Genomic DNA, 26540 nt, shown 5'->3' with positions numbered 1-26540 from the left:
GGGAAGTATACAGACGTTTTCAGGGGGGATTGTTTTGGTTCGGGGGTGGGTTGAGGGGAGTGGGCTATGTATGAGGATCTTTCCTTGGAGGAATATGTCATGGGGGAAGAGAAATTCGATGAAAAGGGCGCGGGATTTTCTAGCATTAATATAAAAAAACAATGAAAAAATAAACATGAAAAGTTTCTTCGATTGAAAGTAAGGAGTTGCATTAAAACGAACAGAGATCATTACGCATACGAGTGGTTCTAAAAATACTTTAGCATAAAGAGCGAGGTATTTAGGAGGAGATAAATACCTCGCTCTTTATGCTAAAGTATTTTTTAGTAATTTCAACTATTTATTCTACGGCTTTTCTGATTCAGGGGTCATTCTTAAAGAATTGGGACAAAACTTAAGATTTAGTGTAAAGAGCGAGGTAATAACGAGGGGACAAACCCCCTCATATACATAATAAAAATATAAGAATATAAAAGTTTGTTACGTAAGTTAATTCTTAAGTTATGTATATTTTTTATTAATAAGAACGTTCGTTAAAAATTTAAAGTTCTAGTTGCCTTTTTAAGTAACCGAAAAATTGGAGGGCGACTAGGCCTCCTTCCCCACCCTTATTTCTCAAAATCATCTGATCAAAACTAAGAGAAAGCTATTTAGCCAAAAAAAGAATTAATATGCAAATTTAATTTTAATAATTTATGTGCGGAGAGCCAAAATCAAACATGCATTAATTCAAAAACGTTCAGAAATTAAATAAAAAACTAGTTTTTTAACTGAAAGTAAGGAGCAACATTAAAACTTAAAACGAACAGAAATTAGTCCGTATATGAAATGGGTCGTCCCCTCCGCAATCCCTCGCTCTTTACGTTAAAGTTTGACTCTTCGCCATAATTCTATTTTTTAAAACAATTATTTTAGCGTAAAGAGCGAGGCGTTGAGGAGGGGACAACCCATTCCACATACGGACTAATTTCTGTTCGTTTTAAGCTTTAATGTCGGTCTTTACTTTCAGTTAAAAAAAACTAGTTTTTTTTATTTAATATTACTAAGAAAAAACATCGTTTTCACATACATCCAGAAATTTATGTTGCACAATCAAATAAAATATCTGATAATAATATACTTGGAAAGCGATTAGCCTTTAAGAGTGCTGTACGTAAGATGAAATTGTGAAATGTCATTTAGACTTGTGTTTTTTATTCAGTTACCCTTTCACCGTTACTAAAAAGGGTCATTATATTTTAGTTTTATGTTTTGTTTTAACCTTTGTTTTTTTAATGCTTTTATTAGTTTTATTCTGCACTGAGGACGGTCAAGCGGAGGTCTTGACCGAAATATTTACAGAATTTTCCAATTTGTTCACTGGCTGTTTTTTGTCTCGTTCTTCTTTTCTTTGCGATTTTGTGTTTTGTCAATTTTGCTTTAATCTAGTCCATTTCTTATCAAAAATATGCAAGGTTTGTCTTTTATACAACTCTGAATAGCAAAGGTTTGTTCAAAGAAACTTACTTAAGAGGGTACATTCTTAAGCCTTTATCTGTCCCAGGACAATAAGACAAGAATGCAGCCACGAAGGTTTCGAAAAATATTCCAAATTTTAATGGTTGATTCCCCATTCCTTGTTGAAATAATGAATTCCTCCGTGTTTTGCATATAATCAAATCTGTCCACTGAACCACAACGATTGAGATAAAATAAGCTGTATGGCAAGTATACTCTAGCTCCTTTCTTGCGTCATATGTCTGAAAGGGTGAATTGCTGTTATCATAATTACTTTTGCTGCAGTCAAAATAAAACACAGATCTTTTTTCTGTCCTATTTATTTTACTGATTATCATCAAATTAAATGCAAAAATTAATAAATTCCTTAAGCCTGGCCTCCTATTGAGTAGGACACGAAGGAAATAAGAAACTTTTAAGAATTAGTTTGATTTGTCTTATTAAAAGGATAGGAAAGTTAAGTGTTAAAGGGGATCCAAATACAAGAGGAATATACGAGGAATAGGTTCCCAAATTTGAGTAGCTGAGAATCAGCCTTTTAGCCAAAATTTTGTCCTTTACTGAGTTCTATTTATACAAGAAAATAAAATGTAAAATGGGTTAATTTTTTTAAAATGTTCACCTACTGAGGACGACATAAAGAGGAGAAAAAAAAATACCATTAGTGAATAGTATTTTCCCATTAAACAACAAGAGCTAAGAGCTCATATGGGACTTATGACGACGTCGGAAGAGCCAAGACCCAAGAGCTCATAACGTATGAGCTCTAGCAAAATTTTAAGAATCAATAGATTGCTTTAAAAGGAAAATCAGAGGCTTAATGCCGGTCGGAATTTAAAATAAGAGCTCCGAGTCACGAGTCCTTCTAAATACCAAAATTCATTAAGATCCGGTCACCCGTACTTAAGCTAAAAATACCACAATTTTTCTGATTTATCAAAATTAACAACTCCCAACTCCCTCAAAGAGAACGGATCCGTACCAATTATGTCAATCTCGTATCTATATCTTGTGCTTATTCTTCCCATCAAGTTTCATCCCGGTCTCTCCACTCTGAGGATTTTCCAAGATTTCCGGTTTCCAAGATTTCTGTTTCGCCCCTCCAACCCTCTATGTCCCCGGATCCGATTCGAATTGAAAATGGAGCATCTGAGACATAAGATTCATCTATTTATCAAGTTTCATTAAGATCCGATCACCATTTCGTAAGATACCTCGATTTTCACGCTTTCGAAGAATTCTGGTTTCCCCCTCCAACTCCCCTTAGTGTCACTGGATCTGGTCGAGATTTAATATGAGAGTTCTAAATCACAAGATCATTTTAGATATTAAATTTCATTAAGATCTGATCACCCGTTCGTAGGTTACAAATACCTCATTTTTTCTAATTTTTCCGCGTTACTCCCCCCCCCCCAACTCCACCAAAGAGAGCCGATCCAGTCCGGTTATGTTAGTCACCTATCTTGGACTTGTGCTTATTCTTCCCACCAAGTTTCATCCTGATCTCTCCACTTTAAGCGTAATCCAAGATCCCCCCCCCTAATGACACTGGATCCGGTCGGGATTTAAAATAAGAGATATGAGTTTCGAGGTTCTTCTAAATATGAAATTTCCTTAAGATACGATCACTCTTTCGTAAGTCAAAAATACTTCATTATTTCTAAATTTTTTTAGAATTAACCCTCCCCCACAACTCCCCAAAAAGAGCTGATCCGTTCCGGTTATGTCAATTCCGTATCTAGGACTTTTGCTTATGTTTCCCACCAAGTTTCATCCCGATCCCTCTACTCTAAGCGTTTTCCAAGATTTTAGGTTCCGCTCCTCCTCCAACTTCCCCTTCCCCTTCATTGGATCCGGTCGGGATTTAAAATAAGAGCTCTGAGACACGATATTCTTCTAAACTTCCAATTTCATTAATTACGTTCTAAAACCCTACTGGCTATGCATGACGTATGAAAACAAGAAAGGAAATAATAAATGAAAAGAGAAAAATCAAATAGGTGAAAAACGAGGATTTTGTCAGACAGTAGCAAAATATGAAAAACAAGCAAATATTTCGACAAGGAATCCGCCAAGTCGTCTTCTTTTTTTTAACACAATTTAAAAAATCTAAGACATTATTGGTCAAATGATGTAAGCTTGACGTAAATACGTTCTGAGACCATACTGGCTATGCATGACGAATGAAAACAAGAAAGGAAATAATAATTGAAAAGAGAAAAATCGAATAGGTGAAAAACGAGGATTTTGTCAGCCAGTAACAAAATATGAAAAACCAGCAAACATTTCGACAAGGACCTCCACCAAGTCGTCCTCTGGCTGACATTTTGCTACATTTCAATTTTTTGCTACATTTCAATACATTTTTTTTTGCTACATTTCAATTTTGCTACTGGCTGACAAATTCCTCGTTATTCACCTACTTGACTTTTCTCTTTTCATTTATTATTTCCTTTCTTGTTTTCATACATAATTTCGTTAAGATCCGATCACTCCTTCGTAAGTTAAAAATACCTCATGTTATTTAATTTTTCAGAATTGACCCTCCTCCCCCAACTCCCCCTAAGAAAGCGAATTCGTTCCGGTTATTTCAATCACGTTTCTAGGACTTATGATTATTTTTACCACCAAGTTTCATTCCAATCCCTCAACTCTAAGAGTTTTCCGTGATTTTAGGTTCCCCCCTCAATTCCTCCCAGTGTCATCAGATCCAGTCGGGATTTAAAATGAGAGCTCTGAGATACGATGTTCTTCCAAACTTCAAATTTCATTATGATCCGATCACACCATCGTAAGTTATAAATACCTCATTTTTTGCTAAATTTCGGAATTATCCCTCCCCCAACTCTCCCAAACAGAGCAGATTCGTTCTGGTTATTTCAACAACGATGATGAAAAGAAAGCAGATCCGGTCCGGTTATGTCAGTCACCTATCTTGGATTTGTACTTTTTCTTCCCACCAAGTTTCATCCTGATCTCTCTGCTTTAAGCGTTTTCCAAGATTTCCAGTCCCACCCCCAATGACACTGGATCCAGTCGGGATTTAAAATAAGAGTTCTGAGTTACGAGGTCTTTCTAAATTTAAAATTTCACAAGGATCCATTCAACCGTTCGTAAGTTAAAAACACCTCATTTTTTCTAATTTTTCCGAATTACCTAGTTAGCTCCCCCCCCAACTCCCTAAAATCCCTAAAAGAGAGCGGATCCGGTCCAATTATGTCAGTCCCTTAACTAGGACTTGCGCTTATTCTTCCCACCAAGTTTCATCCTGATGTCTCCACTTTAAGTGTTTTCCAAGATTTACAGTTCCCCCCACCAACTCCCCCAGTGACTCTGGATCCGGCCAGGATTTAAAATAAGAGGTCTGAGTTACGAGATCCTTCTAAATTTTAAACTTCATTAAGATCCGATCTCTTTTTCGTAAGTTAAAAATACCTCATTTTTTCTGATTTTTCCAAATTACCCCCCTCCAAACTCACCCAAACAAAGTGGATCCGTTCTGGCTATGTCAATCACGTATCTAGGATTTGTGTTTATTTTTGACACCAAGTTTCATCCCGAAGTCTCCACTCTAAGCGTTTTCCAAGATTTCAGGTTTCAGGTTTCCCCTAACACCCTTTAATGACATTGGATTCAGTTGGGAATTGTCATGAGAGATCTGAGTTGCAAGGTGCTTTTAAATATCAAATTTTAATAAGATCCGATTATTAGCAAGCTAAAAATACCTCATTTTTTCTAATTTTTCAGAATTAACCCTCCCCCAACTCCCCCAAAGAGAGCAGATCCATTCCGGCTATGTCAATTACCTATCTAGGACTTGTGCTTATTTTCCTTCATCCCGATCCCTCTACTCTAAGAGTTTTCCAAGATTTCAAGATTTCAAAAGGGCCAAATAATCTAGACGTTTCAAGAGAAATTATCAAAAGATATATTTCGGCAGATATTTTCACGATAAGATATTCGATTCCGCTCTTTTGATCTAAATTTTTTGTCAAACTCAGTAAATTTACAGTGTAAAACCGGATTCTTAGGATGGATGGATATCTTTAATATTCCTAGAATAGTTTTAGTAAATTTCCTACAAGGTGACAAGAGAATTGCTGGAGGGTATAGAACAGACATGCAATGGATTATAAAACATTACCATCAGTCACAAGGAGTCTTGGGGTTGGGGTGAGATGATCGAATGTGAAGCTTTAGACATGATTGAATGGAGAAAGTAGATTTTCCAATTTTTATCCTTATTTGGTGACGGTTTGACACTGCGGCGGTTTTGTACTAGTATCTGTAATACTATAGAAATTTCTCAGCCTATACCCGAAGATTGGGTAATACACTGAAAAACATTGATTTTTTTCTACGTTGCGGCAATTGTGCGCTTCTTTAAAAAATCCAAAATTATGCTAATTCCGATTTAATAATGAAATCAATAAGGGTTAAGAGTTACCCATTCTTGTCCATAGGAATCTTCAAGGTCATTGATAGCCCTTGAATCCCAGGCCCTTCTTAAACCAAACAAATATCCAGAAAGAAAGCCGTTTTCTGCCATAATTGTGAAATACGTGAAAAAGCCAGCAGATGCTTGTATAAACCCTATTTGACCATATGCCATTGAGATCAGCCTGGAAAATACAGAAAAAAATCCTGATGTTTGTCTTCAAAGACCAATTTCTTTCGTTTTTTTAGAACCAAACTTTCTACCAACTGCGGTGTATTGCGGGCAATGAAAAGGAAAACGGTTATGGGCAGATTTTATCATGTATCCTTACTTGGCCAAAATCATTTAAGTGACAGGAGACTATCAATTAATTTAGGTATAATGAAGTTAGTTCAGGATTTTAATCCAAGTACTTTACGTGCTGAAAAAAACTTAGAAAAACAAAACCAAAATTCAATATTAACATGGGTCTGTAGCTTATGATTACAAGTCACTTCCATCATAGTTAAGTTCCTCTAAATGTTTATATTTGGATTTTGAGTCACTCAAAAATTATCTTTAGGGAAGGCCTCTTTTTTTCCTTGAAGGCGGGCTGCATTATTTTGGTACGTAAGTTGTAATTTTTATACTTGATTTTGCTCATCACTTCTAACATCTTTCTTATAGTGTGGAAAATTTTGGAAAGTTTATTTTTCTTTTCTTCTTTTTTACTTAATACTGTATTTACAACAAGTTGAATGAAAAAGAAAGAAAGCAGGTTCTACGGATGAACCTTTGAATGTTTTTATTTTATAACTTGTTTTGTATATTAGTTTCATGATCTTAATCACGTTTAATCCTCACCGACGGACCAAATTCAGCAAAATATCTGGAATTCATGTCTTCTTATAAGGGAAGTGTTTTGTTTGAAATAGATTAGCTAGAGTCTCTTTCAGCAACTCTTGCCTAGGTTTCTTGCGCGATTGGTCAACAGCAAGGTTTACTACGACCACCATTGTTCCTTGCAATGGCTTACTCATTAGTTTGGCCAGGGATCTATCCCTTGCTTTGTGTAGTTTTCTCTTTTATTTATACAAAAATACCCAGAAAAAGTTTTGAAAGTCGTTGCAATAACACAAATGCATAGCAAATAGGATTTTTTTTTATTTTTTTTTAAGTTAAGTATAATATTGTAACACACCAGGTTTAGTTGTAATATTTCCGAAAAATTTTGAATGACTCCCCTACCCTGAACATCTGAACAGACTTTTACGTAAACTCTACGTTGTCTTACATACTATAGGCTGTTTTATACAAATTGCTCTTTCAAAATTTTTTTTCTGAAGTGTTATTTCGCTAAATATAAACGCTACTATATTTGACTAAATATAAACGCTAATATACTATATTAAACTAACTAGCAAAACTATCTACGAAAAAAAATAATGGATCTTGCAAATTAAGACCCTGGAATGGAACCGTTTAATCTTCCCTAAAACGAACAGAAATTATTCCGTGTTTGAAAGGGGTTGTCTACTCCTCAACGCCTTGCTCTTTACGCTAAAGTTTGACTCTTTCTCACGACTCTACTTTTTAAAACAATAAAAAAGATAAAGATAAAGATAATAGATTGATTGTCAAAGATTAAAATTAAAGTAGAATCGAAAAAGCATATGGAGTTAAAAGGGGGAGAAACAGAGTTAAAATGGAGTAAACGTTACTAACGGGAACACAACAGAGTGTAAAGTTTTCATTATACCTTTTTGCTATGCAGGAAATCGGAGTGATTAAGGGGACATTATGGTCTTCTCCCCTGGAAGGCAACTCCTTATTGATTGTAGAAGAGACTCACCGTGATGTGCCTTTTCCTTCTTTCTAGACCTTGCACTTGCCTATGATTCGGTTAGAGGGGAAGTCAGGACACAAAATTCAACTTAAAAATTGAGTGTTTTCTCTAATGTCGTGTAGCTCTTTTAATTGCACAGGACTTTATAAGGCCCCTCACCTCCCAAAAACGAAAATCTTAAAACCCGCTTTAATTAAACAAGCACCCATTTCAAACTAGCGAAGTTTTTCTATTTTCAAGCCTTGTTTGTCAATAAGGAAAGTAGGCTACTGCGATTAATAAAATACGAATTTTCAATAGTATTTAGGATATGTATTGTAAGATAAATCAAAAATGGACGAGAAATTCAGCCACCTATATGGGTAGCTCCCTGGAAGGCCGATTTTTCACCCAAAACACGTCACGTAGTCTAAATCAAGTTAAATACATAGTTTAAATAGAAAGTAGCACGAATCAGGGTAGCTTTAAATTAGAATGCGCAAGAATAGAATACTGTTTCGATATTGTAGATACTTAGTATTTTTGGCACTACAACATGTCGTCAATTTTTGAAATCAAAACGGCAGCATTGTTTTTAACACGTGGGTAAATGCACCTCTCTGCCTGTCTGTTCTCTTCACTTTTAATATGTTTTGTATCAAACTATAAAGTCAAATATTATTTAATTAGGTCAATGGTCCACATTTGATCCAAGGGTAAATTTTAGGCTATGGGTCGTGTCTTTGACACTTTTCTTTCAGACGATAAGATGCTCTGCTAACCTGACAAAAATTTCGTCAAATAGCTCGCAAAATTCTAAATTGCTGTCTCCAATTGCCGTATTTCTTTTTTATTATAATAAATATCTATTATAATGATTTCTTACTTCATCCATATTACCATAAAACAAGAACTATGAAATAACTTGCCTTTCATTTACGAGTTTATCAGTAATTGGGCTTCGTGGTTTCCGCTTCATAATATCCGATTCCGGTTTCTCATAAGCTAGAGAAATGGCTGGAACCAAATCAGTTCCTAGATCAATGCACAAAATTGTCACCGTCCCCAATGGAAGGGGTATGTCAAACAAAATAAACATAAGAAATGGGAGAATTTCAGGAATATTTGATGTCAGAGTATATGCAATTGATTTCTTTAGATTGTCGAAAATTAAACGGCCTTCCTCAACACCAGTAACAATTGATGCGAAGTTGTCATCCAGTAACACCATATCAGCCGCTTCTTTTGAAACATCTGATCCAATTATGCCCATAGCAACTCCTGGAGAAAAGCAAGGTTGAAAAAACAAGAGAAACTCTAAAAAACGGAATTTTGATGCTAAAAGATACATCAAAAGAATCGGATTTTTATGCTGATTTTAAATATATAAGTTTCATCGAATTTAGTCTTTGTCATCAAAAGTTACGAGAATGAGAAAATTTGCTTATTTTGGAAAATAGGGGGTAACACACCCAAAAAGTCATAGGATCTTAACGAAAATCACACCATCGCATTCAGCGTATCAGAGAACCCTATAGAAAATCAAGGTCCAGTCTACAAAAATGTGGAATTTCGTATTTTTTTGCCATAAGACAAATCTCGGGGGCGTGTTTATTTGTTTGTTTATTTTTTTGTTGTTTTTTTCCCCAGGGGTCATCGTATCGACCAAGTGGTCCTAGAGTGTTGCAAGAGGGCTCATTCTCACGGAAATGAAAAGTTCTAGTGCCCTTTTTAAGTGACAAAAAAATTGGAGGGTCCCACGTTCATTTTTTCCCAAAGTCAATGGACCAAAATTTTGAGATAGCCATTTTGTTCCGCATAATTGAAAACCATAATAACTATGTCTTTGGGGATGACTTACCCCCCACAGTCCCTGGGGGAGGGGCTGCAAGTTACAAACTTTGACCAATGTTTACATACAGTAATGGTTACTGGGAAGTGTACCGACGTTATCAGGGGGATTTTTTTGTTTGGGTGTGGGGTTCAGGGGAGGGGGCTATATGGGAGGATCTTTCCTTGGAGGAATATTTCATGGGAGAATAGAATTTCAATGAAAAGGGCGCAGGATTTTCTAGCATTACTATTAAAAAAAAAACAATGAAAATATAAACATGAAAAAGTTTTTTCAATTGAAAGTAAGGAGAAGCATTAAAACGAACAGAGATTATTACGCATATGAGGGGTCCTAAAAATACTTTAGCATAAAGAGCGAGGTATTTATGAGGAGATAAATACTTCACTGTTTATGCTAAAAATTTTTTAAGTAATTTCAACTATTTATTCTACGGCCTTTCTGGTTCAGGGTTCATTCTTAAAGAATTGGGACAAAACAAGATTTAGTGTGAAGAGCGAGGTATTAACGAGGGGACCAACCCCCTCATATATACAACCAAAAATATAATAATATAAAAGTTTGTTACGTAAGTTAATTCTTAAGTTACGTATATTTTTTATTAATAAAACGTTCGTTAAAAATTAAAAGATCTAGTTGCCTTTTTAAGTAATCGAAAAATTGGAGGGCAACTAGGCCTCCTTCCCCGCCCCTTATTTCTCAAAATCGTCTGATCAAAACTAAGAGAAATCCATTTAGCCAAAAAAGAATTAATATGCAAATTTCATTTTAATAATTTATGTACGGAGAGCCAAAATCAGACATGCATTAATTCAAAAACTTTCAGAAATTAAATAAAAAAACAAGTTTTTTGAAATGAAAGTAAGGAGCGACATTAAAACTTAAAACGAACAGAAATTACTCCGTATATGAAAGGGGCTTTTCCTCCTCGACACCCCGCTCCTTGCACTAAAGTTTGATTCTTTCTCGCAACTCTACTTTTTAAAACAATAAAAAACTTTAGCGTAAAGAGCGGGGTGTCGAGGAGGAAAAGCCCCTTTCATATACGGAATAATTTCTGTTCGTTTTAAGTTTTAATGTCGCTCCTTACTTTCATTTCAAAAACTTGTTTTTTTTTATTTACTTAAAGCATCAATGAGCGCAATAAATCTAGTCAATGGTTGACTTCAAATGTTTTGCTATAAGCTCTTCCACTCTCGTCGTATCGCGAGAAATACTTTTTTATGTTCCCTTTCTTATTGCTCTTGTTCATTCAGGATGTAAATACTTGATATTCCGAAAATAAATGTGGAAATACTTTTTTCAACAAAATCTTTAGATAACAGCCTTTTCTGGATCAAGTGTTGGGATTACAAATACCACCGCTGAAGTATAGTGGAGATCTGAATTTCAATGCCCAAATAAGGATCTAAATGAACAATATTTTCAAACTCTCCTTTCGTATATCTAATAATTTCGTATTTTAGAGAAGGGCTGTTTAAGCCTCAGGGGTTCCTTCCTCCCTGGCTACACGCCACTATATTCACAAAAAGAATATTGACAATCACTTCACCTATATCTGCTTGTTTTAGCGCTGGTGAATCGTTAACACCATCTCCAGTAACTGCAACAATATCCCCTTTGCGTTGACAGCCTTCAACAATGATTAGCTTTTGCTGTGGTGATGTTCTTGCAAAAACAATTTCTGAATAATGGCGAAGGACATAATCAAGTCTCTCTGGAGTGTAATCTCTCAAATCATTACCGTGAATTACAGCGGCCTTAGCAAATTCTGGATTAACTTCTGATACAGGAATGTTCAGACGAGCTGCAATATCTTCAACTGTTTCGCTAACTGGAGAATAAACAAAATTAAACTAAGCAACAATATATGAAAGAATTAACAATCATTTAATTTTATAATTTTTTGCAAACAGTTTTTTTAAGAAAAGGAATTAAAAACTCTCATAAACCACAAATTTCATATAGTTTACTGAAGCTAATATAGTAAAAAAGAAAAGTAACAAGAAATGAATAGTATTCATCCCTTGTTTATCCGAAAAACACAAATAAAAACATAAAATGATAAATCGAGGGTATAACTCTAGATCGAAATATATGAAATTGATAAGCATAAAAAATTAAAATTTTTACCAAAACGAATTCTTTTTATTTGCCTCAAGGATTGAAGTTGTTGAGGTGCTCCAAGAAAAGGACGAAAACTTATTTAAACAAGTATTTGTCAATGCTGTCAGGATATTAGAGTAAACCGTAAGAAAAAGCTGTCATGTCCAAATGCACTAAAAAGTTTATTTTTTTCCTGCTTTCCATTTTTTTTTTTTTGAAGGATAAAAATGAAAGTTTTAGACGATCTTCACATTAAGAATGATCCTTGAATAAATATCAAATATTTCACAACTGCTCTGCGCTTTCATTTTTATTATCAGCAAACTTATCTTTTTGCGGATAGCTGCAATAGACCCTTTTTCTAATTTTTTATTTAGTTGGAGACAAAAGCATCTTAAAATTTATATTGACTCTTTGGTCTGCGAGGAATCTTTTAGGACAGAAAAGGAAGTCTTTTCATATGTCATGTTACCAACCATCGCAAGCACAGCAGTGTAACAGCAACCAAAAAGAAGTGCGACAAAAAGAAGAAGGGCGACATTTTGCAATCCTAAACGATTCACATCCTATCCTAACATATTTTACTTTTATGACCTCATCGCTAGACTAAGCTTGTATCTTCTTCAAACAACTAATAGCTATGCCTTTTCAAATCTTTGGGATTTTCCAAGAATTCTTTAATATCCTCGAGAGAAAATTTGCTTTCCCGAATCATTGAAAATCAGAGATCTTTCTTATATTTCATTCACCTTGAGCTTGGTCGTAAAAATTGCATTTGCTGGAGTAATTTTGGCAAACGGTTGCTAAATCCCGTCGTAAAATGTGACACAATGGATTACTTATATTCGACTAGTTCTCACTTTTCAAACAGTTCGTGGTAACGAACGGCTCAATAGTAACCAAAACTCTAAAAAAATGAATTTTGATATCAATAGCTACATCAAAAGAATCGCATTTTAATGCTGATTTTAAATATATAAGTTTCATCAAGTTTAGTCTTACCCATCAAAAGTTACGAGCCTGAGAAAATTTACCTTATTTAGGAAAATAGGGGGAAACACCCCCTAAAAGTCGTAGGATCTTAACGAAAATGACACCATCAGATTCAGCGTATCAGAGAACCCTACTGTAGAAGTTTCAAGCTCCTATCTACAAAAATGTGGAATTTTGCATTTTTTGCCAGAAGACAAATCACGGGTGCGTGTTTATTTGTTTGTTTGTTGTTTTTTTTTTCCCAGGGGTCGTCGTATCGACCAAGTGGTCCTAGAATGTCGCACGAGGGCTCATTATAACGGAAATGAAAAGTTCTAGTGCCCTTTTTAACTGACCAAGAAATTGGAGGGCATCTAGGCCCCCTCCCACGCTCATTTTTTTCCCAAAGTCAACGGATCAAAATTTTGAGATAACCATTTTGTTCAGCATAGTCGAAAACCATAATAACTATGTCTTTGGAGATGACTTACTCCCCCACAGTCCCTGGGGGAGGGGCTGCAAGTTACAAACTTCGACCTGTGTTTACATATAATAATGGTTATTGGGAAGTGTACAGACGTTTTCAGGGGGATTTTTTTTATTTTGGGGGTAGGGTTGAGGGGAGGGGGCTATATGGGAGGATCTTTCCTTGGAGAAATATGTCATGGGGGAAGAAAAATTCGATGAAAAGGGCGCAGGACGAATCTGGTCACGTTAGAAAAAAGCGTCAAATTCAGAGCTTAATATACAATGCTGGGTGTTCGGAACCTCTCTATTATGGAGTATAGTTCGAAAATAACACAACTATACGAGCGATAAAACATATATACCACAACCATAACTCAACTAACGAAAGAACTGCTAAGAGATAACACAACTATAAAGCGAAAACAGGTGAAAACTAACGGGAAAATAAACGAACTAAGAGGTGGAAGGGGCCCAGAGAAAAAATATAGTCCTTTTCCAATTTTGAGCCTAACTTCCGCAAAGGAGTAATAATGTCAGAAGCCCCGAAATACCGAACTATTTTTTTTTCAAACAGTTCGTGGTAACGAACTGTAGTAAGGAGCGACCCGGCTCAATAGTAAAGGGAACTATAAAAAACGGAATTTTGATGCTAAGAGATAAATCAAAAGAATCGAATTTTCACGCTGATTCTAAATATATAAGTTTTAATTAATTTAATCTTTGTCATTAAAAGTTACGAACCTGAGAAAATTTGCCTTATTTTGGAAAAAAGGGGGAAACATCCCCTAAAAGTCATAGAATCTTAACGAAAATCTCACCATCGCATTCGGCATATAAATTCAACTTCGCTGAAGTAAGGATGCTAGGGCTATATCTTTGAAAAAAATGTTTTAATAAGTGTTTTTAACTAATCAGTTTTAATTCTCACAATTTGATGTAAGTTCTTTTATATATATATATATATAGTTTCTCTCTTTTTCTTGTATTGTACTGAAGACGGCCCTTGGACATAGGGCCGAAATATCTACATAAATAATTTCCATTGTCTTGAAAAATTTTTTCCTATTGTCTCTACGTTGTATTTGTTTGAGATTTTGAAATGTATATTTTTTCTCCTCCTTCACAATTTTTTTTCGTTAATTCACATTACTTAGACAGCTTCCTGAAATGCCCTGAATATGGTATTAAATAAAGAGTGACATTAATTTTTTTAATAACACTAACTGAAAGCGAGGCCTATGACACCTTGTTTTGGCAAGGATCTTATGGGTGTTAAGGGCGCATAGAGTCTTTCAGAGCATATGTTCAATAGAAGTTGATGACATTGAATCCATGGAATATTCAAGTGGAACAGCTCTTTCTATATCTTCGAAGCTCAAAAATGCGCTGTAAATCCTTAAGAACAAGGAACTCCTCATAAAAGGTGGACTGGGATCTCTACCGACAATGCCAATTCAACGATGAATGTAACAATTCCGTGTCATAATTTATGAGTATCAATTATAAATGGGTGGTAGTTTTCAAGTGTAGTTGCCGCTTTATCCGTCTTTGTGCTTCATATGCCAGTAATTAGGCTAAAGAAAATTCTAGAGGACGTTTATCTCTTGTAAAAAAACAAACATAATAGTTCTAGTCTATATTCCCAACTTTGCCCTGTTTTATTTATGGAAAACAAGAAGTTTTCAATGAGCATGGTAAATAATAATAATAAAAAAACTCTTATAAACGCAGGCTTAGTTTTATCGGGGACAAAACAAAAATCTATTTTGCTGTAATTCTACAAATTTCCCACCCTCTAGGGGAAATTTTCAAGAGAAATTTTCACTCTCTGTGAAAACAGATATGTACAAAAGTAGATATTAGCAGGTATTATTTATTTATCCGGAAACCAAATAGTTCGTAGTAAAGAATTGTAGGTAAGGAGCAAATCGGCTCAGTAGTAACCGAAACTCTAAAAAACGGAATTTTGATATCAAAAGACAAATCAAGAGAATTAGCTTATTACGCTGATTTGAAATATATAAGATTTGTCAAATTTAGTGTTACCCATTAAAAAGTTAAGAGCCTGAGAAAATTTGCCTGATTTTTTAAATAGGGAGAAACACCCCCTAAGATTCCAGTCGCAATTCAAGTCCGAAAATCACAGCATCCGATTCAGCGTACTGGAGAATCCTACAGTAGAAGTTTCAAGATCCTGCATACAAAATGTAGAATTTTGCTATTTTTGCTAAAAGAAAAATCACGGATGCAGGTTTATTCGTTGTTTCTGTTGTTGTTGTTTTTCCCATGGGTGAATGTACCGAAATAATGGTCCTAGAAGATGAGGAGAGAGTATGTTCGAACAGAAATTATAAGGTCTGGCGCTGTTTTTCAGTGACCAAAAACATTGGAGGCTATTGGCCCCCTCCCACGCCTCTTTTTTTAAAAGTTATTTGATCGAAATTTTGAGGTTAGCCATTTTGTTCAGCATAGTTGAAATATCAAATAATATGTCTTTAGGAATAGAATGACCCCCCCCCACAGTCCGTGGGGAGAGGCCTGTAAGTTATGAACTTTGCCCATTGTTTACGTATAGTATTTGTTATTGGGAAGGGTAGGGACATTTTTTTGGAAGGGGGGAGGAATTTTTGCTTTGGGTGGGTTTCTATAGTTAGAATCTTCTTTGGAGAGGAAATTTTCCAGGGGAAGATATTTCCAAGGGAAATTTTACACTAGGGGGATTTGACAAAATTCCTCTACGAAATTCTTTCTAATCTTTCTCTTTTTGCCAAATCAATTTTACGTGTGGAGAATTCTCGGGGGAATTATCCAGGGTCTATTTACTGCGTGTTTTGATTTCCTGAAAAAAAATTCCACGGAAGGGGGCATTTCTGGAGTGATCGAGAAACCAATTAGAAATCAAATTCTTTTTCACATGAAAGTATGGAATGGAGAATTATTCTGGCTGGGTCGTTCGCAAAAAAATTTACGAAGAGGGATTTGACAGAATTGCTCTACGAAATTCTTTCGAAGCTTTCTCTCTTTGCCAAATCAATTTTGCCTGTGGAGGTATCCTGGGGGTACCCAGAGGCCACTTTCTGCGTGTTTTGATTTCCGGGAAAAATTGTCCACGAAAGGAGGTATTTCCGGAGTGAAAAAAATTTGGGCAACTATGAGAACAATGCAAAAAATAAAGTTCTTTTAGGGAAAAGGACTCGAACCTGAAACAACACCTTCCCTCGGTTGGATTTAAATCCACTTTTATGATATTTAGTATTTCCTTTGTGGCAGCGCAGGTATTTTGTAGGATATCTAGGCTAAAGAAACTAAAGTTTCGAAGGTTCTTTGATACCTTTAGTGTTAATTTCTCAATTTAAAATCTAAGCCTTTGTCCATCTGTAAGACATTGTTCATTTACTTTCACTGTCTTTTACCACTTTAGTATATCTTGGCAGTGAAAACTTTATTTCCACGGTGCTACACTAAAATAAGATGCAAGATGTCATTGAAAATTATTCGTACGTTTTTTTTTATACATGAAAAACACTATGTTCGTAACTAAAGAAAATGCAAAGTAAATATACGTCAATCCACCCATTTTCTCTCCCACGAAGGTTGCAGAGCTGTTCTTTAACCCCCTAAATCGGGACTACCGTAGGAATTTCTCTAAGAATGAATAAAAAAGCCACAAAAACTGATGCCACATCTCCTTTAAACTGTCTATTAAAATTCATCAAATAAATGTGTTAAAAACAGTCGAATATCCGCTACGTGGTGGTATGAGTAGTTTGGAAAGGACAGTTACCATCCACTGATGGTGAAGATTAATCTCTTTTTTTTTTTTGTATAATGTGCTTGCTATTGCTCCGGAATAATTTTTAAGGCATTATGTTTGTAAATATACATTTTTCATTTATTAAATATTGCTCTCAGGGGGGGAGGAGAGGGTCAATTCAAGAAAAGGTATGGAAGCGGTGGCAAAATGTATTTAGGGAAGGGCGGAATTTTTTTCTTTCTTCAACGAAAATAATAAAAAAAATATTTCAGAACCTAGTGAGGGGCCGAAAAATATAGAAGTAGTATCCAAACTACCCTTCCCCTCAGCAGTTGACGCTCATGGCTACTTGAAAATTCATAAGGGTTAGAGAAGACAACATTTTATTACCTTCGGATATAATTCCAACCGACTTTGCTATAGCCTTTGCTGTTATTGGATGATCTCCTGTGACCATAATGACTTTGATACCAGCTAAGCGGCACTTGGCTACGGCATCAGGAACTGCAGCGCGAGGTGGGTCGATCATTGACATTAGGCCTACGAACCTCAATCCTGTCAGTTGAAAATTTATATCATCTGGGTTGAAAATATATCCACGTGGATATTTGTCTCGTGGGAGATAAAAGTCACAGAAACCTTGAAAAAGATGATAATAAAAGGAATTGATTTTTTCTCGAATAAAGCATAGATTTGTTTCTTTTTAAGCTTTTTATTTCTCTATTATGTGGCAATGAAATTATTTCATAGTTTCATAGTTTATTATTAGTTTCATATTATTTCATAGCAATGAGTTTCATAGTTTAGTCTTACCAATCAAAGGTGACGAGCCTGAGAATAAAGGTCATTCTCATCCTTACTGTCAAAAAAGGGGGGAACACCCCTAAGGGTCATAGAACCTTAATGAAAATCACAACATCAGATTCAGCGTTTCAGAGAACCCCACCGTATATGTTTCAAGCTTCTATCTGCAAAATTGTAGAATTTCGTACTCATGCCAGAAGAAAGATCACAGATGCGTGTTCATTTGTCTTTTGTTTTGTTTTACTCCAGGGGTGATCGTGTTTACCCAGTGGTCCTATAATATCGTGAGAGGGCTCATGTGAACCGAAATTAATAGTTCTAGTATGCTTTTTAAGTGACCCAAAAGATTGGAAGACAACTAGGCCAACTCCCCCACCCCATTTTCCCCAAAATCGTCTGATTAAAATTTTGAGATAGCCATTTTGTTCAACATAGTTGAAAGGCCCAACAACTATACCTTCAGATATAACATGATCTTCTCACAGTTCCAGGGGAAGGTTATAGGTTTTTAGATTATAAAAATTTCCCATTGTTTAGGCGTAATATTTGTTATTGGGAAGCATGCATACATTTTTGGGTGGGAAGACGAATTAACTGCTAGGGCTTTTTTCACAGGGGAACTTTTCACGGGAGGGAGGCTTTTAAGGGGTGACCTTGTCAGAGGAAATTATAAACTGGGGGAATTGGCCAAAATTCCTATATAAAATTCTTTTTATATTTCTTGCTTTCCCTTCTCCATCTCAGTTTTACGAGTGGAGTTGTTAATAGTAATTGTCTTGGGTAAGTTTTCACCTGGATATGATTGCCTAGTAGATATATTTGTGGGGAGGGTGTTTCTCCGTCGAGGTGGGACCAGATTTCCTAGGAATATTTAAAAATGATCAGAAATTGAATAGAAAAACATTGTTTTTCCACTGAAAGTAAGGAAAAACATTAAAACTCAGAACAAACAGAAATTATTATGCATATGAATGGGGTTGCCTTCTCCTCAACGCCTCGCTCTTTACACCTAAGTTTGAATTGTGCCGCAATTCCTTAAGAACAACTCCTGAAATACAAGGGACGTTTAATTGGAGCAATAAGAAGCTTTTTTCAAAAGTACTAAAAAACTTTAGCGTAAAGAGCGAGATGTTTAGGAGGAGGCAACCCCATTCATATATATAATAATTTCTGTTTGTTTTACGTTGTTGCTCCTTACTTTCAGTTGAATTTTTTTTTTAATTTAATTATATCATAAGACGTTGAAGCTGAAGATTATAATAATTCAAGTTTATTTGTAGATATCAGATGTAGATATGTAGGAGTCACGTATAATAATCGGGGATCTATGGGGCCAGTGCCCCAAATCCTTTTTTCGCTTACCTGAGCACGACTGTCCCATATCATATCTTGGTTAGGCCTGGGCATGATTTGGAAAACAATCAAAAACTAAATTTAAAAAAAAACAAAACAGATTTTCTTCGACTGAAAGTAAGGGACAGCGTTAAAACCTAGAGCGAACTGCAACTGATCCACGTATGAGGTGGGCTGCCCCTTATCTCAACTCCCCGTTCTTTATGCTAAGGTTAGACTTTTTGTCCAAATCCTTTAAGAAAGGCTGCTGAAATGCATCGGTTGTAGAACTCGAATACAAAGCTTTTTTAAAGCACTAAAACTTCAACGTAAACGGCAAGGAGTTGAGGAAGGGGTAGCACACCTCATATACGGAACAATCTCTGTTCGTTTTAAATTTTAATATTGCTCCTAAATTTAAGCTTTATGTATTTTTTTTTAATTTAGTCGTTCATATAGCTCAACACATGTTGAAGTAAGATTGTCTGAAAAGCGACTCGATTATCCTGGGTACTGGGTACGTGATTTACCTGATAACGGCGTACCAGGTACCGGGTAGTGATTTAATATTAATTAACCGTCAATATTTGTAGCGAAATACATTTATACTAGCTGTTGGGGTGGCGCTTCGCGCAACCCCAACACCGAGTTGGTGGGGGCACTTCGCGCCCCCCAAGCCCCCCCGCGCGCGTAAGTCATTACGCGCCATATTAGTTACGCGCCATTGTAGTTGTGTCCCTGTGTCCCACCTGTGAATGCAACATATAATTGTCCATGGGAAAACAATCCGTATTCAGATCTATACCTCATGATTCTAATGATTGCCTTTGAGCTTTGTTGATAGTGATTGCTAATCGACCATTCCCTGTGTCGCCGTCGTCATTTATATGTCCCCCTGTGCCCCCCGGCGTCCCCGCTGTAGTTGTGTCCCTGTGTCCCGGTCGTCATTTATATTCCCTGTGTCCCGGTCGTCATTTGTGTCCCGGTGTCCCAGTCTGTAATTTCTCTTTGAGTGTCCCGGTCGTCATTTATATTCCTTGTGTCCCGGTGTCCCGGTCGTCATTTGTGTCCCGGTGTCCCGGTCTGTATATACATTCGTTTTTGAATTGGTCTTTTTTTTAGTTTTTAGTTTGTTACTTTTTTTTTAGTTTTTTTTTTTTTTTTTAGTTATACCTCATGATTCTAACGATTGCCCTTGAGCTTTGTTGATGGTGATTGCTAATCGAACATTCCCCGTGTCCCCGTCGTCATTTATATATCCCCCTGTGCCCCTCGGCGTCAAATGTTGTAGTTGTGTCCCTCTGTCCCGGTCGTCATTTATATTCCCTGTGTCCCGGTCGTCATTTGTGTCCCGGTGTCCCGGTCTGTATATACATTCGTTTTTGAATTGGTATATAATGAAATAAATTTTTGTGTTTTACCCCTTTTTTTCTTTTTAGTTTTTTTTTGGTTTTTACTTTTTTTATATTTTTTTATATTTTTTTTAGTTTTTTTTAGTTTTTTTTTAGTTTTTTAGTTTTTCTAGTTTTTTACCTTTTTTAGTTTTTTTTTATTAGTTTTTAGTTTTTTTTCTTTTTAGTTTTTTTAGTTTTTTTTTTACTTATGTCCTGGTCGTCATTTATATTCCCTGTGTCCCGGTCGTCATTTGTGTCCCGGTCGTCATTTGTGTCCCGGTGCTTTGTTAATGGTGATTGCTAATCGAACATTCCTTGTGTCCCGGTCGCTTTCTCTTTGAGTGTCCCGGTCGTCATTTATATTTCCTATGTCCCGGTCGTCATTTGTGTCCCGATGTCCCGGTCTGTAATTTCGTCAGTCGACACACAAACATGACGTCACTCGACACACACACAGACAACTTATTTTGATATATATAGATATACTAGCTGTTGGGGTGGTGCTTTGCGCCATCCCAACACCTAGTTGGTGGGGCGCTTCGCGCCCCCCAAGCCCCCCCGCGCGCGTAAGTCGTTACACGCCATATTAGTTACGCGCCATTGTAGTTGTGTCCCTGTGTCCCACCTGTGAATATAGATAGATTTATATATGTGTTTCAAACTACGTAAAAATTGCAAATATACAACATTCTCAGCTTTCCCATTGTCTGTGCATATACAAAGCCGTATGTACTAATAATGACGTCATATGCAAACGCTCTTTTTACAAACAAACAAACATGCATACACGCAACTCGTTTTTACATAGATAGATAGATAGATAGATACAATACAAATTAACTGCGTAAAACTTGCGAATATATAACATTCTTCGCTGTCCAATTGTCGCTGCATATAAATAGATTGTCCGGTTTACCGACCCTCGAACATGCAACGTACAATTGTCCATGGGAAAAACAATCAGTAGTAAGATCTATGCCATATTTTTCTAATGATTGACCTTGAGCTTTATCGGTAATTGCAATCTTTTAAATTGAAAAGGCAGATCCGTTGGAATCATGGGAATGCGAGGAATAAGAACAGCCTCACCCTCAAAAGGCCCTGTCAAGATTGTGGCCTCTATTAGGTTTTCCATTGTTTTTTTACGACAAGTCGCGTGCCATTGCAAAGCTTTGGTGGGTTGATATTTCTTAAAAGTATTATTGGTACGCCTATTTTTAGTTGTAGCACGTGTGGTGGAAACCCTGAAAGATCCACGGAATTTAAAAATTCAGATGGATAATTAACCGCTTCATTTGGTTCCAAAACTGTGTCGACTGACTTGTAAAGGACCAGCGGAAATAACAATTTTATGCGTATTAGTAGGCATCAAATCGATGGCTGTTTTGAACAGACGCACTAAATTATTATTTTCGTGGAAAAGATGTTGCAATTGGGAAACGATTGTCCTTTCAACTTTGGGAGAAATTTCGCAACGTGCATTCAATTCAGAATTTCTATCACTGATGAAGTACAATTGTAAAAATTTATGATTTTCGCCTGAGAATGGTAGAAGGGACCCTGCTCTATGATAAATTTGCCCTTTTACTTTGAAAGTAGACATAAATTGATCTGGATTTTCGATTTGGGCTCCAAACGACGTCATTTAGAAACATGAGTTATATTTTCTGATTTGTGACAAAAAACGCTTAGATTCTGACGTAGTTCCAGTAAGGAAAGTCTTCAATGGCTCTGGTGGTGCAGCAAATAGAGGAAGTTTAACTTTTCCTGAGGCGCAACACATTCCCATTGTTTCACCATTGAATTTCAAGGCCTTGCAATAGGGACAAATTTTAGACATAGTCCCGATTTGAACACATCTACTCAAGCTATAATCATCGACTGGGCTGTACCTGAATGCCAGGCGATAACTTTCAGGTTGCTCTGATTCCTCGGCACGCTTTCTTTTCTTACTTTCTCTATCAGCAGCAAGCATGATTTCTTGCTGTTCTTGTGATTCCTCGGCACGCCTTCTTTTTTCACTTTCTCTTTTAGCAGCAAGTCTGGTTTCATGTTGCTCTGGTAGTTCCTCAGCACGCCTTCTTTTTTCACTTTCTCTTTTAGCAGCAAGTCTGCTTTCGCGTTGCTCTGGTAGTTCCTCGGCACGCTTTCTGTTCTTTCTTTCTCTATCAGCCTCAAGCCTGTTTCCTTGCTGTTCTTTTGATTCCTCGGCACGCTTTCTTTTCTGACTTTCTCTATCAGCAGCAAGTTTTTTGGCATAGACTCTTTGAGCATCTTCCTCGGCTGTTGCCATTGTAAGTTCATCAGTCATTTTAAAGTTAAACATTAATAGATTTCTACGTGAACGCATGTCTTTAATATCTTTAATGACGTCACCGTCATAACAAAAATGACGACAACTAACTTCATGACGTCAGTCAACACACAAACATGACGTCACCTGACAGACACATCCACAGACAACATATTTTTATATATATAGATAGATAGATAGATAGATAGATAGATAGATAGATGTCCCGGTGTCCCGGTCGTCATTTGTGTCCCGATGTCCCGGTGTTTAATATCGTCAATCAACAAACATGACGTCAGTCGACACACAAACATGACGTCACTCGACACACACAAAGACAACTTATTTTTATATATATAGATTGTATTCAGATAACACAGCTAACGGTGAAACGATTATTATTTCTATTTTTTGGGTTTCCCTTTATAGACATTCCCCATCTTGGGCCTCCCCAACATTCGCTTGCACAAATATGTTAATGCTAAATATATTGGAAATTAATGAGGCACAAAAACATTTAAAAAACACAAATTTTGTCCAGGTTCTATCAAACGTCAAGGCCCTAAGGAAGATAGATGGAGGAAGAACCTCCAGCCTAAGGGCTGGAGGTAAGCGTTAGACGAAGAGGTATAGAAAAATAGCAAGGAAAAACACATTCGTTTATTGAGGAAAGGGGGGAGGGAATGTATTTTGTATGCAACTATAAGTAATTCTCAATCTGGTGGCTATCCTAGATTATTTACTCAGTGGCATTTTGGCCCCATTTTGCCGAAATTGTTGTTTTGTTGCAGAAAAGAGTATTTTGTTGTGGAATGAATTCTGCCATAGAAGACCATAAAACACCATAGAAACTTTCAACATCCGTCCAAATGTACCCCTTCCTTGTTATCTAAGACCTCAAATTTACAATCACCCCTGGGGAAAAGAAATGGAATTTTACTCCCGTGCTAGAAATGATTTTCCTCGATTTCTAAGATGGGGACAGCAAACCTCCAGTTAGGACTTAAAAAAATTAATTGGATATCTCAGAGTTTATGTTTTACAAAACTTTGGACCCACTTCAGCCAAAATTGAGGTTTTGTGGCATAAAATTGCAGAAAATTGTACTTTTTTGTCATAAAAGGCGCTCATTTTTTCTAGATCTAGCTATTTCTGCAACCATAATCTACTTTCACCCATTCCCTCCACCAAAAGCAGTGACGTTTGATGAGCTTGTACCAGCTTTTTGCTATTGAAGTATACTTTCAGAAACGGATAAGCAGCATTAATGAAGCTGAAGAAAAGTGATTTTCAGCCTCTTACATTTGTTAAATCTTCACCTATTAGGATCCTAAGAATTCAGAGTATGGGGCTTAAATTTGAAAGGAAAAAAATTGCAGTATGGTTGAAAATTCTATTCAAACGAACGCTTGACAGGTAGTTCATTCGAAAGATAACTGAAGGTTCTAATGTCCTTTTTAGGATTCAAAACTAATTGGAGGGCCTCCAGCCCCTCCTGTGGGCATTCTTGCTACCCATCCTTCTTAATCCCAAAGACAGCTCTTGAAAATTTCTATATATCTCTATATATTGCTCAAAATATTTAAAGGTCCAAAGCTCATGCCTCCGGAAAATGACATAGCCTACACAGCCCCTGAGGTAAAGGTCATAAATTAAAGAAATAGCCAATAGGTTATAGATCAGTTTTATAAGTATGCTCTTGGGTGACCAGTGGATCGAAGTTTTCAGGGATCATTCTCTAGATTTAAGGAATCACACAGTACGTTGTGGGAAAAGGAACAAGTAGGGGACCTCGGACAGGGTCGACCTTAAAAAAATATGGTCCAAAAATATTTTCTTTATCGACTCAAATTTATATTCTTAAGTCTTTCGTCTATAAGTGACCGGATGTAGAAGGAAAAACAGAAGAAGATAATACTCCCCCAAAACAAGGCTCGATAAAGGAGAGCACTCACTTGATTGGAAATTAGAAGTTCTAGTGCCTTTAATTTTCTATGAAGGGTCTAAACTATATAAGACAATCATCTCGTTACTCATTAATTGTATAAAGTTTTTCTTAAAAAAAAAGCGATGATACCTATAACACGTTCTCCAAGGCCTCCCAATTCCATGTAAACATCGTCAAAAGCTTCTTTTGCTTCGTTATCAAGAGGTCTTTCTTCACCGTTCACGTAAATAGTAGAACAACAGTCTAGTATCCTTTCTGGGGCTCCTTTCATCACAAGATGATACCTCCCATCAATTCTGTCTTCATTTTCATGAATTGATATCTTAAAATATATACATCCAATAAATAAATTCTTAATGTAGTTGTAAAATAGTCATATTTTCCTGGTAATTTCTCTGAGGATGAAAACATTTCTAGGGAAATTAAAACTAAACATAATTAAAAAGCGGGCTGTTGAATGAAAAATCAAATAGATTAGTGCCTAAAGCCGCTACAGGTAAAAGTAGCCATCATCTTATGCTTCACTTTAATATTTGTATAACCAACATAATGTTTTAATATATAAAATGTGTTTACAAGAATAAACACCAAAACGATTTTTTTTTCCAGATGAAAGTAAAGAATAACAGTAGTAAGTCGCTCTTCCAAGGAGGCTCAGTCCATTACCCTCAGTTAGCTCAGTGAAAATTAATCACCTTGAGCCACTAACATCCAGTACATTATAATTGTAATCCAGACAAATAAACAAGCTATTATTGGTTAAGGACCACGCGCATCTATTGTTTAAATCAGTCCTGTATGGGGGCTATATTCATTGTGTTCAATTTGCACCAAAACTTAATTGTTCATCTATTCTGAATTCGGTCGTTGCTATTACATGTCTGATATAGCTATCGTCCCATTTGAATTTTAGTCCGACTCTCGTTGCAAGTTCTCTACAATGTTTGCTGTTCTTATTTTCACTTTTCTTTCTAGTCTCTTAATGCCTCATAGTGGGAAATCACGCATTTATTTAATATTCAATTACAGAAATGATATTCTACAAAATCAGTTTTGAAATTGGGAGGTATAGGTCGTTCGATACCTTAAAGAATCACCCCCGAAAATCACCCAATCACCAGAATCACCCAAAGAATCTTCCATTAATAGTTTTTCTGAGTTCGTGTGGCCAAACGATTCAGAATTGATTGGGTGGTCTTATCATAACTTGCAAAGCTTAGAAAAAAGATCCAAATAAACGAAAGAAAACCCAACTGGTGTTTTTTTTTTTTTGCAAAAAAAAATGCAAAGATAAGTAAGTATCTTCATGCCTATTAACCTTAACTTTTAACTAAGAGTTTTTCATTATTTTTAAGCTTTATTAGAGTATGGGTAGTGATAAAACCAAGTATTTGACAACTTTATTATCAAACAAGGTCGGGAGGTCAAATTGAAAATCAGTCTACACATAAGACCAAGGATTACCTGAAATTTATTTGTTGAATTGAAAGGTATCTCACAAATCTTTCGGTTCCGCCATCGAATAGCATCCGTCTGGCTCGTGCACAACTCAACACATTTTAATATAGCAGCTTCTGATGCATCCCCAATAACTTCTCTAGAACGAAAAAACTGATATCTCACAAGTCCATATTTTTTATATATCTTAAATACAAAGAAAAAACCACAAACTTAAGTCTATTTTGTGGTTTTCTATTTCAAACACTTTTTATACCAGTAGGGATATTCTTAACTTAAACTATATAAAAATATAACTTAGTCCTTCAAAGTTAAATATTAATTTAATTATTTTACAAAAGGTCTTTTTTAATTTTGTTCTTAGCTATCAAATAAAACTCCAAGCAGAAAATAACTGGCTTTAGAAACTGAATTTCTTAT

The 26540-nt window shown here is 36.0% G+C and overlaps 1 protein-coding gene across 5 annotated transcripts in view; it reads right to left on the bottom strand.

The window, feature by feature from the left end:
- Positions 1–26540, bottom strand: part of LOC136030135 (sodium/potassium-transporting ATPase subunit alpha-B-like) — a 146455-nt gene that overhangs the window by 11557 nt on the left and 108358 nt on the right. For 4 of the 5 annotated variants that reach the window (XM_065708828.1, XM_065708830.1, XM_065708827.1 and 1 more), the window contains exons 9-15: positions 26127–26259; positions 24792–24984; positions 17282–17530; positions 11144–11425; positions 8669–9020; positions 5945–6119; positions 1507–1739 (exon numbers count right to left, since the gene is read on the bottom strand). In XM_065708828.1, coding sequence (XP_065564900.1) covers positions 1507–1739; positions 5945–6119; positions 8669–9020; positions 11144–11425; positions 17282–17530; positions 24792–24984; positions 26127–26259 — 1617 coding nt within the window. The remainder of the gene's footprint in view (positions 1–1506; positions 1740–5944; positions 6120–8668; positions 9021–11143; positions 11426–17281; positions 17531–24791; positions 24985–26126; positions 26260–26540) is intronic. The other variant, XM_065708831.1, reaches the window with a different exon arrangement.

The sequence above is a fragment of the Artemia franciscana genome, chromosome 8 (assembly GCF_032884065.1).
Source record: "Artemia franciscana chromosome 8, ASM3288406v1, whole genome shotgun sequence".
Taxonomy (NCBI): Eukaryota; Metazoa; Arthropoda; class Branchiopoda; order Anostraca; family Artemiidae; genus Artemia; species Artemia franciscana.
Note: the sequence above shows the minus strand (reverse complement) of the source record. Positions and strands in the feature narration are given on the sequence as shown.